This window comes from Onychostoma macrolepis, chromosome 20 (assembly GCF_012432095.1).
Source record: "Onychostoma macrolepis isolate SWU-2019 chromosome 20, ASM1243209v1, whole genome shotgun sequence".
Taxonomy (NCBI): domain Eukaryota; kingdom Metazoa; phylum Chordata; class Actinopteri; order Cypriniformes; family Cyprinidae; genus Onychostoma; species Onychostoma macrolepis.
Genome location: NC_081174.1, coordinates 7151078 through 7165951, shown reverse-complemented (window position 1 = coordinate 7165951; position 14874 = coordinate 7151078). Strand labels below are relative to the sequence as shown.

General features: G+C 34.8%; 1 protein-coding gene across 7 annotated transcripts in view; it reads left to right on the top strand.

Annotated features, from left to right (window-relative positions):
* Positions 1–14874, top strand: part of dlgap2b (discs, large (Drosophila) homolog-associated protein 2b) — a 135121-nt gene that overhangs the window by 69360 nt on the left and 50887 nt on the right. For all 7 annotated transcript variants that reach the window (XM_058756140.1, XM_058756139.1, XM_058756145.1 and 4 more), the window contains one exon: positions 12241–12455. In XM_058756140.1, the coding sequence (XP_058612123.1) occupies positions 12241–12455 (215 nt within the window). The remainder of the gene's footprint in view (positions 1–12240; positions 12456–14874) is intronic.

Below are 14874 nucleotides of genomic sequence, written 5' to 3'. Positions count from 1 at the left end.
ACCGCTCAGTCATGCGTCTGAAGTTCAAAATGCTCACTGTCAAACAGGTTGTGTCTCAGATCAGGTCAGAGGACTGGTTTGTCACTATAGATCTAAAAGACGCATATTTTCATGTCTCCATCCTTCCCAGTCACAGGAAGTTCCTGAGGTTTGCTTTTAGGAATAAAGCTTACCAATATCGGGTTCTTCCCTTTGGCCTAGCACTCTCAACCCGTACTGTGGATGCTGCTCTGGCTCCTCTGCGACTCCAGGGCATCCGCATACTCAATTACATCGACGATTGGTTGATTTTAGCTCAATCAGAGCAGATGGCAGTTCGACATCGAGATGTTGTTCTCGCTCGTATGAAAGAGTTGGGGTTAAGACTAAACGCCAAGAAAAGTGTGCTTTCTCCATTACAGAGGACCACTTATCTCTGCGTGGTGTGGGAGTCGACCACGATGCAGGCACGTCTGTCTCCTGCTCAGATCGAGTCGATCCTCACTGCAGTCGCGAGAGTCAGAGAAGGCCGGTCACTCACTGTCAAGCAGTTTCAAAAGCTGCTGGGTCTGATGGGAGCTGCGTCCAATGTGAAACATTTTGGCCTGCTGTATATGAGACCCCTACAGTGGTGGCTCAAGACGATGAAACTGTATGCCCTGAAGTGGAGACTCTTCACTTCATGGTGTGGAGACCACCAGCTTGGCCCAGTTAACTGCCCGATTGACACAGTGCTGGAGTTCTTGCAGGCCCGTTTCTCTGCAGGGTTAACCCACTCCACCCTGAAGGTCTATGTGGCGGCTATAGCGGCCTACCACGCCCCTCTTGGTGGTCAGTCAGTGGGCAAGGACCCCCTGGTTACACCGCGGTGTGATGAGGCTGAGGCCTCAGGGACGATCTCGTGTCCCTCCTTGGGACCTCTCTGTGGTGTTAGAAGCTCTCTGTAGGCCTCCCTTTGAGCCTATCGTGGAGATATCAGATCGTCTTATTACGTTAAAGACTCTTTCTGTGGCCCCTTTCTATCTCAACTTTGCTCCCGGTCTGGTCAAAGCTTGTGTCCCTAAGGTCCCCTCCTCTACACCACGGCCTGTCGTACTTCAGGCTTTTTGTCCTCCTCCCTTCAGGGAGCCCGACCAGCAGAGGCTTAATTGTATGTGTCCAACGCTGCGAGTTGGTCTACGCCCCTCACGTTCGTCAGGTGACCTAGATTTGCGAGCCACCCCTGGCTCTTCTGTTCTCTTGCGATAGCTGTGCTCTTCCACACTAGGCAGGGATTTGCAAGTCTGGCGGCGTGGACATCTTGTTCCCCTAGCGTTTTCTGACGCAGCTCGAGTTCCTGAAGGGGAATGTCCAAGGTTACAAGACCCTGCGTCGCAGGGCCATACTTCCGGCATCCCTACTAGGGCTTGCTTCATTCCTAGAAGCTAACGCCGGCTGCACCTCACATGCTTTTAAGCTTCCTGGTCATGACATCACCCGCCTCTGACGTCTCGCCCATCGATTGGACTGATTACACATATGATTCAGAGCTTGGTATCGCTGAAGGCATTCCCCTAGCATTTTCCGACGCAGCGTCTCATTCCCTCGGGGGAACCATGGTTACATACGTAACCTGGGACGTTTATTCGTTTATTTTAAAACTGTGTAATCAAATTCACGGTTTCTGGAACTAGAAATCAACTGCCCAATTTTCAAAGTTATCAAGACAGTTTCATTAAGTTATTAGAACTTTTTTATTATTATTATTGATTACACTTTAAAATAACTTTCATTAAGAAATCATTAACAAACATTATATTGTAACAGATCATTAGATAATACAGAGTATATTCAAATAGCTAGAAACATGAGATCATTGTTTCATGTAAATTGAAATGCTTACAAATGTACTTAAGCTTTCAAATTCATATGATCATGCACTTCTTGAAAATCTACACATGATTTTAGAAGATGTTATACAATGATTGAAAGCTTTTGTTAATGTACAACACTTTTGCTGCTATTGAGGTGTGATACGAGTTAAGTTAAATAGGGTGAATTCAGGTAATTTGGGACACATTTTGTCATTGAGATTAATAATGATTAGTAAACATTTATAAACATTTACAATTGATGAATAGTTTCCACTTTAGACTGAGTACTGCAAAAACATGATAATTAGTTGATTATTTAAGATGTGTAAATAGTAGAAGTCTACACAACAAATGAAGGCCAAACATATGACCTTTACAGACTGTGATTATGAGTTCATTTTGGTATCTTGGCAAACCTGAGCACAGTTTGGGACATTATTGAGATCTGTTTTGAAACTCAAGATTACCAGGGCCTTCCTCTCAGCTGTGCTGAAAAGACCAGATTGGCATGAATTTCCATGCTGGTTTGCTGGTGGAGCAGCACAACCAAGTTATTCACCACCAAAATGTAGTCTGTTTTTGGTAAAGCTGATTTACCAAGGATATCTGGGAAAGAGGAGTTCAAATGTCTTTGGCTAAACAGCCCCCTGATTAATCAGCTAGCTTTCACAATGTCGGTACAGCTCTGTGAAGTGGCGCTCATTTATTTGAAACTTTATTTTGCAGTATTTGAAGATCTTAACTCCCTTATCAACTCTAACCCCTGGAGACATTTCTATCTCCCAGCAAATAGAGTAAGCGAAATGTCGTGAAAGGACTGAACTCAATCTGAATTTGCAATGATAGCATTCTATCTCACACTGAGTGGAAACGTCTAAAAGTATTCTGCAGTCATCATTTCAACATCTGATGGTTTTATCTCATTTAGATTCCTCTAATCTTGCTCTTGAGTGGAGTTATATCTTAATCTGTACTTCCTCACTGTCAGTGAATAATAAATGTCCATTTACAGTTTATGAGTGTGCTGTCTGTAGTGCCTCCTTGTGTTGGAATAATGTACTGAAACCCGGCTAACACTTGTCTGGAAGAAGATAAGAAGAAAATGAATCATATAAATGTCCAGTTAGAGATGTTCCTGTTTGTTCCTGTTTTACCAGATTTAAGGTTGATTTGTGTGATACAGAGAAATGCTGAGGAATAGCAAATTCTGATTTTATGCTTTTGAAATTGGAGATTCTGCTAATTGACTCATCAAAGCAGGTTTCTGTAGAGAGAATTGTGTCAATCTTGAAATGATTAAATAAAACAAGAGCACATAGTGTACTTCAGTTCTTAAAAAATATATAAAAATGTACTTGCAGGTGATATTATATTAATGAAATAAAAGGCCACTTAAAGGGATAGTTCACCCAAAAATTCACTGTATTGTACTCAACAGAAAAAAAGAAAAGAAACTCAGAACAACTTGATTAAATGATGACAGCATTTTTGGTTTTGGGTGAACTATCCCTTTGAGTGGCCTTAAAGAGTACAATTTTGTGACTATGCTTTATTTATTTATTTATTGACTTAAGTAGACTTTTAAAATTGCACTTTGTAATAATGTCACTTGTTTTGATTTGTTTACTAAACTAAAACTAAAACATACAATAACATACTATATTTTACTAAATTGCAATTACAAATGTGTAATTACAAGTAAATTTAAATGCATGACATACTGTACAAGTTTCAATACAAATTACATCAAAGTATATTTTAATTCACCATAAATGCTTGTCAGTACATTTTAACAATATTTCAAAGACAGCAGAAATAAATATGCAATTACATATAAAGATGTACTGAAGTCCTTCTTAAGTGTAGGTCAGAAAAGCACTCTTATGTTTAACTATTTACATTTAATATAAATTTAAACTATAATAAATGTTTTATTTAATTGTAAATAACATGCAATCAATTGTCCGAAAACATTATATTCATTTCGTACTTAAGTATATTATTTTTAAAGTATTATTTCCCTAATAAGTACTCTTTTTAAACATATGCTAAATTGTACTTATTGTTCACACGGTATGGCAACCCTGTGGATAACGACTAATTTAATACATTCCCTTTCTTTGTAGTTCAGTGTTAAAAGTATAATGTTTCATGCTGACATTTTATGAACTTAAAATGTAAAAGGCTCATATCATGAGGAGTCCAGTTTTCGTTCATCTTTTGAAATTAAAAAGCTTGACGTATTATGATAATATATTGTAATTTTCAGAACTTCCTCCCTAGTTTATTGCAACTAAACTGCAAACATGACTGTGAACTTCACACACAGACATCACACAGATAAATGCATCAACACATCGTTGTCCAAAAAGTCACCGGTAGGAGAGGATGGGAAATTGTAATGGTAAAAAAAAAAAAGGCTAATATTATAAATTGATAAAATAAATACAGAGTATAAAAAGTATGATGTGACACTGTTGAAAGTGAAATGAAGCAGAGACTTATGAAAAGAGATATTATAAAACAATTTGAGGTAGAACAAGGAACCTGTTGTCTGTCACGCTCTGCTGAAGAGATGAATTGGTGCTTTTCTCATGACGCTGTCTAGACATTGTCTTTGATTTTATCACAGTGATGTGCTTCAGAATCCAGTCAAGAGACAGAGAACATTAAACTGCCAGCTGAATTAGTCTGACTCTGTTTAAAGGAACATTCTGGGTTCAATATCAGTCGACCGCATTTGTGGCATTATGTTGATTACCACAAAAATTATTTTGACTCATCTGTTCAAACCTTTGATAGAGCTCTTGTTTTAAGAACAAATCAATGAGGTTACAGTGAGTCACTCACAATCAAAGTGAATTGGACCTATTTTTTTGAGGATTTAAGAGCAGAAATGTGAAGCCTATAATATTATTTAAGTACAGTTAATTCTTCTGTTAAAAACTTCTGTATTATTTGATCTGTAAATCTGTTTAAGAAATCATTTTGACAGTTGATTTAGGCCTCTAGGACTGTAGTTGTAAAACTGGATATAAAAGGTTTTTATTTTTCACCCTAAAATCACTTTACCCACATATCGTTTACATCTTATGTCTGTACTGCTGTGTTGGAACAGTCAAACTATCTAGTTCATTTAGATTAAAAAAGTGACCAAAATGTCCAAATGGATGAATTGTTTATTCCATCCATTTCAACCAATTTGACCCATTTAGGCCAATTTGCGACCCGATTGTGAACATGATAGGTTAGCATTATAACACTGACAGGCTGATCAGCCAAACTCAGCAACTTGGGAGCACTGCCTCCTCTCATGTGACTTTTGGTTGTATTTTGCGGTTACAGTGTTCACGGTCATGCTGAAACACCACCCTTTGACACTTTATCTGCTGGTGGCACTGCTGGAAAATTATGGAAAATTGATTCGCATCTATTTAATACTTTTTTCTTTTTTTTTTTTTTGGATAAACATCCCTTGACATGCTTGCTGGCTTACATCCAGAAATTATAATGCACTTTTAAAGGATGTAGGCGTATCTACTCACCATAATCCAGTCTGATGAAATGCTCTGTGCTACATTTACTTTTAAAGGTGATTTCATGCAGATATACAGTAGGCAGAATGAAATTGTAAATGATTCTATAGGACCATATGAGATGGAGTTCTTCTGGAGATAGAGTCTACTACTCTATACAGTAATAATAATCTCGAATAATCATGGCTAAATGATGTTGTTAGGTATGACAGTGGAGTTCACAGTATTCACAAATGTAGCAAATAAGTTATTTGGCATCCATCCACTAGAACAAGGTTTCCAAAATGGGGGTTCACGAGGGAACTGCAGAGGGTTCACATGAGAATGTAAAATTAAAATACGTCAATGTGGCTCTAAAATGAACTCAACAATTCTGATAAAGCTTAGTGTGAAATCAAATTAAATAACTGTTACACATGTGCAGCTTACAGTGTTTCCAGCATCTGAGTGCCTCAGTTCCCAGTGAATGCTGCTTTTCATGAACTCCATGTGAGTTTAACCTGCATTTTGAGAACGCAGTGTGCTCCAGGTTCATCTTATTTATGCATTTGCATAATTTCCAATGTTTCTGTGGATATAAATTTACAGCATTTCACCAGTATTCCACCAAAATAAAAAAGCGTTGACCCAAAAATGAAGATTCTGTCATTAATTACTCACCCTCACGTCGTTCCAAACCTTTCAGACCTACGTTCATCTTCAGAACACAAATTAAGATATTTTTGATGAAATCTGAGGGCTTTCTGACCCTCCATAAACAGCCCAAACTTTCAAGGCCCAGAAAAGTAGTACGAACATCATTAAAATAGTCCATGTGACATCAGTGGCTTAACCGTAATTTTATAACGCTACGAGAATACTTTTTGTGCGCAAAGAAAACAAAAATAAAGACTTTATTCAACAATTCTTCTCCACTGTGCATTCTAGAGAGGAGCTGTTCCTTGTTTGCAAGCAGAGGAATGGCCATCGTTGTGATACTCTCGTGAATGGCGATGTAGACTGACCGGAAGAAAAGAAATCGTTGAATAAAGTCATTATTTTTGTTTTCTTTGCACACAAAAAGTGTTCTTGTAGTTTAATAAAATTAAATGAACCACTGATGTCACATGGAGTATTTTAACGATGTCCTTACTACCTTTCTGGGCCTTGAATATGGTAATAACATTGCTGTCAATGGAGGGTCAGAGAGCTATCGGATTTCATCAAAAATATCTTAATTTGTGTCCTGAAGAAGAACGAAGGTCTTACAGGTTTGGAACGACATGAGGGTGAGTAATTAATGACAGAATTTTCTTTTTTGGATGAACTATCCCTTTAAGACATAAATCTTAGTAATGTAACTCCTTATATATACAGTCAAACCAAAAATCATTCAGACACCATTATTCATATTTTTTTTTACTAGTGGGTGCAGGACATTATAGTTCATTTATGTAAGTGAGGATAACAAAATAAAGCAAACTGTAACATTTTATACCCAAAAATTCTTTATACAGTGGACTACCAGTAAAACTAAAAAAACAAAAATTGTTCTGACACTTTGACCTGACCATGTTTTGCTTAAAGGGTTAGTTCACCCAAAAATGAAATTCTGTCATTAATTACTCACCCTCATGTTGTCCCAAACCTGTAAGACCTTCGTTCATCTTCGGAGCACAAATTAAGATATTTTTGATGCATTCCGAGAGCTCTCTGACCCTCCAATAGACAGCAAGTTTCCTAACACGATCAAGGCTCAGAAACGTAGCAAGGAGATCGGTAAAATAATCTGTGACATCAGTGGTCCAACAGTAATTGCGCCACGCGGATATGTTGTTTTCGTTCAGATCAAAGCGTAAATGACGTTACACTGTTTTCGTTCATTGAATACTCTCCAAAATGATGCTAGGGTGACACGGAGGAGACGAATTATTGAATAAAGTCGTTATTTTTGTTTTCTTTGCATACAAAAAGTATTCTCGTAGCTTTGTAAAATGACGGTTTAACCCCTGATATCACATGTATTATTTTACTGATCTCCTTGCTACATTTCTGAGCCTTTCTTACTGTCTATGGGAGGGTCAGAGAACTCTCAGAATGCATCAAAAATATCTTAATTTGTGTTCTTAAGATGAATGGAGGTCGTACGGGTTTAGAACGACGTGAGGGTGAGTAATTAATGACAGAAGTGACTGTTTTTTTTTTCTTTAATTGCTAATGCTACCTTTTTACACCACATACTGAACAAAATTAAGCATCGCTTAGTAATTGGTAGACCTAAATTGGTATCATCTAATTGTGTACTTAAATTTAACAGCTGACAGCTAACACACTGAAAAACAATAAGTAAGATTAAGTTTTTGCACACATAAATTTAAATTAAGTAAAATTTAAGTATTGCATTAAGTAAAATCTACTTAACCAAGTTAGGTAAAATTAGCAAAGGAAATAAGTAAATTTAACATGGCCAGTTAGAGTTTGATGAGTACTTTTTACTTAATTATTTTAAGTTAAATCTGCAATACTTAAATACATTTCACTCAGTCATGGCTTCTAAAATTTACTTAAACGTAGCACTGGAAAACCACCATGCTATTAAAGCATGTTGTTCACTTACAAACATGTAAGTAAGCAAGTAGACAGTTTGTTATTGTTTAAAGATAATATGTCCGCTCAGTAGAATTATTACATAATTGAACACAAAGACCTCAATACTTGGTGCACCATACACAATGACGGTGACAATCAGTGGATAGTGTTTGAGTATGAATGGGTCATTTTGAGTAGAAAATCAACTCCATATGTCACAAAACAGTAAGTTACTAAACCTAACAACAAAAGCAACCTTAAAACTGTGTAAATACAACTCAAAAACAGTGAAAAATTTAACCTTTTTAATTATTCATGCCCCAGTGCATGATGGGAAAACGGGATCATAACTTTGATATTTACTTAAAGAATCCTTGTAAACATAACAAACAATTACAAGTAAAATATACTTATAAGTTCAAACTTTAATTTCTACAAGCTTAAATTGAGTACTAATATAGAATTGACTTTATTATTTTTTTTTAATTCTTGCCTGAACTAAATTCTTTAATGTAGAAATTACATTTGTTTTTATGTAGTATTTACTTCACCACAAAATCATTTCTATCAGTGCAGCTATTCAACCTAATTCATTCTATCAAAGTTATGTGACATTATCAAGATGGTTTGTTTTGACACAGTTTAACTTTGAGTTCTTGTCGTATTTTATTACCATTTTCTACCAACATCAGAGAACCATAACCATACAAATGTGTCCTTAATTATTATATATAATACCTCTATTGACCAATCAGAAGCCTATTTTATGAATTATTCATATGAATTATTTTTCATTTATCTGATATGCACATTTATTTATATTTGTGTCACTGTGTCTTGTCTTACGCAATATGTTGTAATCTACATCATGTTGATCAAAAATACAAAATACAAACAATAGTATAACGCATAGTGCAATGACTGATGTGTCTGATATCTTAACTGCAAGGTGAAATGTTTACTTGGATACATGTATGCATAAATATTTTGTGGTGTCCTGTTTCTAGAGAATGTCGTAAATAGTGTTGGCACACATTACATGAATATACATTCCTTGTTGAATGGCATTTTATGGAGTTGATCAAAAATACAAAATACAAACAATAGTATAATGCATATGCATAATGCATGTTATTCCTTGTTGAATGGCATTTTATGGAGTTCTCGCAAAAATGTTTCCTCTTAATAAATTGCTCTGACTACCTCCGGTATAAACAATATCTATTTCTCATCTGAAGTCTTAGCTGCACTGTTGCATATGCATGCTGTGTTCATATTTATTCATGTGTGGTTGCTATGGCCGCATCCTACACAAATTTCTACCCTTATCCCTTGAAAACAAAACTGGAGGTGTTAACAAATGCTGTGTTCAGATGTAAGAGGATTTTTAAGGTTAAGAGGTCTTTAGGTTGCCTGAACCATTTTTTTCTCACTGCAGATTTACTGCCAATAAGCTTGAGCACAGTGGTTTTATTATAGCCGTGTTCTGCTAGGGAACTGTCTACGGCCAGAATATGACATTTAGAAAGAGCCATGAGCTGCATTCGGCAGAATGTTTTAACCATATTTCAAAGACAATAGAAGTAATTATGAAATTCCATATGAAGATGTACTTAACGAGGCAAGAAAGCACTCTAAAGTTCAGCTAATATAAATTTAACATACAATTTTGTTTAATTGCACTTAAAGGGATAGTTCACCCAAAAATGAAAATTCTGTCATCGTTTACTCACCCTCAAGTAGTTCCAAACCTGTATGAATTTCTTTGTTCTGCCGAACACAAAAGAAGATATTTTGAAGAAAGTTTGTAACCAGGCTGTTTTGGGGCACCATTGACTTCCATAGTAGGGGAAAAAAATACTATGGAAGTCAATGGTGCCCCAGAACTGCTCTGTTTCCCACATTCTTCAGAATATCTTCCTTTGTGTTCAGCAGAACAAAGACATTCATTCAGGTTTGGAACTACTTGAGGGTGAGTAAACGATGACAGAATTTTCATTTTTGGGTGAACTATCCCTTTAAGTATCTGAAAATACCACATTCAGTTCACACTTGAGTATATTCTTTTAAAGTTTATTATTTCCATAAGTAAACTTTTTATATTGCTAAAATGTATTTCTTTTGATTCTGTATCAAATAACGGAGTCAAACATTGGTAACTATATAGAAATGCTTCAGCATCTCATGACTGTAAATGACAAACATCAATGCCAGCAATTAAACGTGTTTAGTGTTAGATATTTTTAGCCATTTCCTGTAAAGCGCTGTTGTTTTTGAAGTGAATTCCATGGTATAATGTGTCACTCTCACAAAGAACCACGTTTTGTATACAGAAATGGATTATGCACTTAGATAACGAGTGACAACCTTCCACAGTGTGTTTATGTGCTATTGCTAAAATTAATAAAATTACATAGCAACTCCAGCATCCCGCTATGAAATAATTGGCTTCCGAAAGCCGAGATTCATCACAGGCAAATGTTCTCTTTCTTCCTGAGAAACGATTACCGCCCTAATAGAGCTTTAGAGTATTTGAGAGTAGCTTCCGCTAATCATTTATATCACTTTTATATTCTCTTTGAACCTGCATAAAACAAGCATGCTAAATCCCGGTCCATTTACTGACCTGATCACTTTTTGATTGCCTCACAAAACAAATATATCATTTCTTTTAGGATATGTAGGTCATGATGTATTGAAATGTTAGTTAAATAAATAAGTAAATGAGACTACATAATTACTATCAAGAGACTGAAAGATAAGCTTGTGTGTGATCCAGGTTTTCTGTGGGAATCTGATCCAGCTTTGGGTCCAAAGCTCTCTGACTCAGCTCTTTATGTCCTCTTGCTAATTGGTCTCTGTTTTTGGAGGGCTATGAATGCCACTTAAAAATAAAATGATTTATCATTAATTATCATTGTTTATTTATTTGATCTATCTATCTATCTATCTATCTATCTATCTATCTATTTATTTTTTATTTTATTGTTTTTGGTAACACTTTATTTGAACCCTTTAAATATTATGTATTATATAAAAAGTGATTTAATGCATTAATGCACCTTATAAAGCATTTTATGATCTCATAAACAATTGTAACCACAGTTAGAATACTTATATATTCTACTTATATATGTATTACAATTACAATTATAATACTTATATATTCATTGTTACGCTTTTAGTATAATGCTTTAAAACATATGACAAGCAAACAAATCTTGCAAGAAATTTGCAAAGTAATTAATGAAGTAACAATAAATTTGCAAATATGTGACCCTGGACCACAAAACCAGTCTTAAGTCGCTGGGGTATATTTGTAGCAATAGCCAAAAATACATTGTATGCGTCAAAATTATTAATTTTTCTTTTATGCCAAAAATCATTTGGACATTAAGTAAAGATCATGTTCCATGAAGATATTTTATAAATATATCAAAACTTAATTTTTGATTAGTAATATGCATTGCTAAGAACTTAATTTGGACAACTTTAAAGGCGATTTTGTCAATATTTGGATTTTTCTTCACCCTCAGATTCCAGATTTTCAAATAGTTGTATCTCGGCCAAATATTGTCCGATCCTAACAAACCATACATCAATGGAAATCTTATTTATTCAGCTTTCAGATGATGTATAAATCTCAATAATAAAAAAAATTGACTCTTATGACTGGTTTTGTGGTGCAGGGTCACATATTATAATGCATTTTAAATTTGGTTAAATTTAATTTATGAAAAGATATTGTATAAGCATTAAAACATACATTATAGATACCTTTTATAATGCATTACACATGAGTAAAGTGTTGCCCAGTTTTGTTTTTTAAATCATGTGTTTAATTTTAGTTAAACAATAAAATAACACACTAAATAATTTTAAAAGCAACTTCTTTATTGATTTTTTTAACCCATTTGTCAACTTTTATTTAGCTTCTTATTTTTTAAATCAGTTTATTGTTACATTTAGCTACATTTTTTTAAAACATTTTTACATCAATTTTTTTTAATTAATTTATTTATAACTGTATCCTCTTATTTTTTTAAATCAATGTATTGTTACATTTAAGTTACATCAATACTTTAAAAAAATCTATTTATATATTTATTTAAATTGTATACTTGCTAATAATAAAGCCACAGGGAGTTCCTGGAATTCCTGGCTAATTGTGATGGATATATTGGCAGAAAGTTAGCTGCATATGGTAGGTTTAACAAACAGCTTGACGTGATGTGTGATGAAAGGTGCAGTATTCTCTCGGTCCGCGTGCGAGAACAGGCTTTGATGTGTTTGTATCCCTGCAGGTGCCTCAGGACGAGTGGGGGGGTTATCCAGGGATTGAGAAGGACGAGGAGATCCCGTGCCGCCGGATGCGTAGCAGTAGTTACGTCAAAGCCATGGGAGACGATGATAGTGGTGAGTCTGATACCAGCCCCAAGACGTCGCCTCAGAAGACTGTGCGGTCCGATGCCCTTGTCCTTAAATCAGCCATGCAGAGGCCACATATAGACACCCAAAGGTAAGTCTCAATAGATCTTTATTGCTCTCATTTTCAACGCTGAGTTGCCCACAGACTGTCTGGCCATTGTTTATCCTACTGCCTTATCAAATTGTTTCTTCTCAATTCAAAAGCTTGAGCTGTTTCCAGCGCGTTTGCAGGAACGCTCATTAGAATCAGATGGTTTTTTCTAGTTGTGTAGATTCTGTGGTGATTGAGTGGCTCACAGCATCGCTGAGGACGATATTAATGTGCAGTGAAATTGTGTACTGTATGTTCTCTTAATAGTCTTATTATCTTGTGTGTTTTAGACCATATTCAGTGCAGTCAACAGCTTATGAGGCCTGGCCACAGTGGTGTAAAAACATATTTTAAGGTTGTAAATCGTGTAAAAGAGAAATTATAGTTATAGTTGAACTCTAACCCTGTGCGACTTTCTTTCACAAAACAAGATACTTTAAAAAAAAAAAAGTCTGTTTTTTTGTCCTTGCAATGAAATTCAGTGTGGTTTTATACTCTATTAACTTTCATTGTATGAACATAAAAAGTGTTACAAGATAACTTAGTGTGTGTTTTACAGGAGAATAAACTTGTACAGGTTTGGGTGGACATAATGGGATGTGATAAAATTGTCATTTTTTGGTGAACTGTCCCTTTAAGGATGTATATTTTTTATTTCCTCAGAAACAGTCTTGCTGAATCAACAGAACATTTCCTGATAAAGTAACTCTGTTTAATCACAAATTTGCCAAAGTTCTGAAATTCTTTGTTCAACTGAAACTGTCTAGATCTGACATCAAATCTATTTAAAATAATTCCTATTTATCAAACAATTCTTTAAATGGTTTATATTATACAGTAATATTATACATTCATCTTTTCACTCTTACTCTATATACATATGGAAATGCAACTGAGTAGAAAAATAAAAAAGATTCAGTTTCAGTAGTACTTGAGTAAAGTGCAAATTATAGAAAAATAGTAGCACAATGAAATAGATTTCCTGAAGTACTTTACATCCCATGGCCACACGAGGGAAAGCAGTGTCTAATTGTTAAATTGAATAAGAGTGATTTAGTTCTTCACCTTATATGAATGATATATTATGTATGTATTTGTACCTCAGGAATAGTTCAAACTTAGAAATTGTTTGTGGATCAGTTTAGGCTCTGGATGATCTGGAATATGAAGTGAAATATTTAGTGATGGGATTGCTCAAAAAAAAAAAAGAAAATATTGCACATCACACTTCTTTTAACACCTGGTTACTGTGTTGTCATCAGCATATTTGAGTGTGGCTTTAACTATTGGCACTTTTGGCCCTGGAAACACACTTGTCACACGTTCAATAAATTACTATTTCTAAAAGGCGTATACAAGAGCAATATCGTAAATGTATATGCATGAATTATAGTAAGGAAATAATTACCAGACAATATTTATTTCTGTGTTTAGATTATCATACTTTTACTTTTTATAGTTATACTTTTATTTTATTATTATTAATATTATTTGTGTAGTTATTATTATTATTATTATTTATATAATTGCATTTCTATCATAAAAATGGTTGTAAAAAGTAATTTAAATTTAATATTTTTGCAGAACAGCCTATTATTTTATTTTATTTTATTATTTTATCATTATTATTTTTAATTTTTTAATTTTTTGCTTAGTTGTTATTAGACCAAATACCAAAGAAAATCTGCTGTGACACCAATAACTCATATTGAAGGGGACATGAAGCAAAACAACATCTTGTCCAGCTTTATAGACTCTGAGCAACTGTCATTCACAGATCTGTCTGTTCTGCTCTGTCTGTCTGCTGTTCAAATATACACCAGTCTACAAAAGTGACAGTGATCACCAGCATTAAGGAAACTTCCCAAGCAACAAGCTGCTGATAATTTAGTTTTGCGACATTTAAGCTACTGGTATTATTTAAAAACATTAGTAAGTTACACCAAAAACTTAAGACTTAAACAGATATATCTTTCTAAATATTCAACTCAGTGTCTAAGTTATAACTAACTCAATATCTCAATAAAATACTTAATTAAATGTAATCATAATTTATGTTTTTTTTTTTTTTTTTTTAAATACAGTAGCTGCAACTGGAGAAAAACCACTCAGAACGTTGTAAGAAATGTAATAACAACTTTCTGGCAACCAGCCAAAACCAACACCAACATCAAACAACATCTTCTCTAGGTTTTCCAGAGAGCTTCACAGAGCAGTTGTCATTCACAGCTTTGCTTTTCAAATATACATCAGCCACTTCTGGGCACTTTAAAACTAGAAAACTCACTCATGCCATCTCAGTATTCATGAACAACAGCATTCTTTAAAGCCATGACTCCTGACGATAGCAGTGATGCAGATGTTGGTGGTGGGTTTGTAGATTTGGCCCCGTACAGGTGTGTTTCAGGAGCTGGAGAGT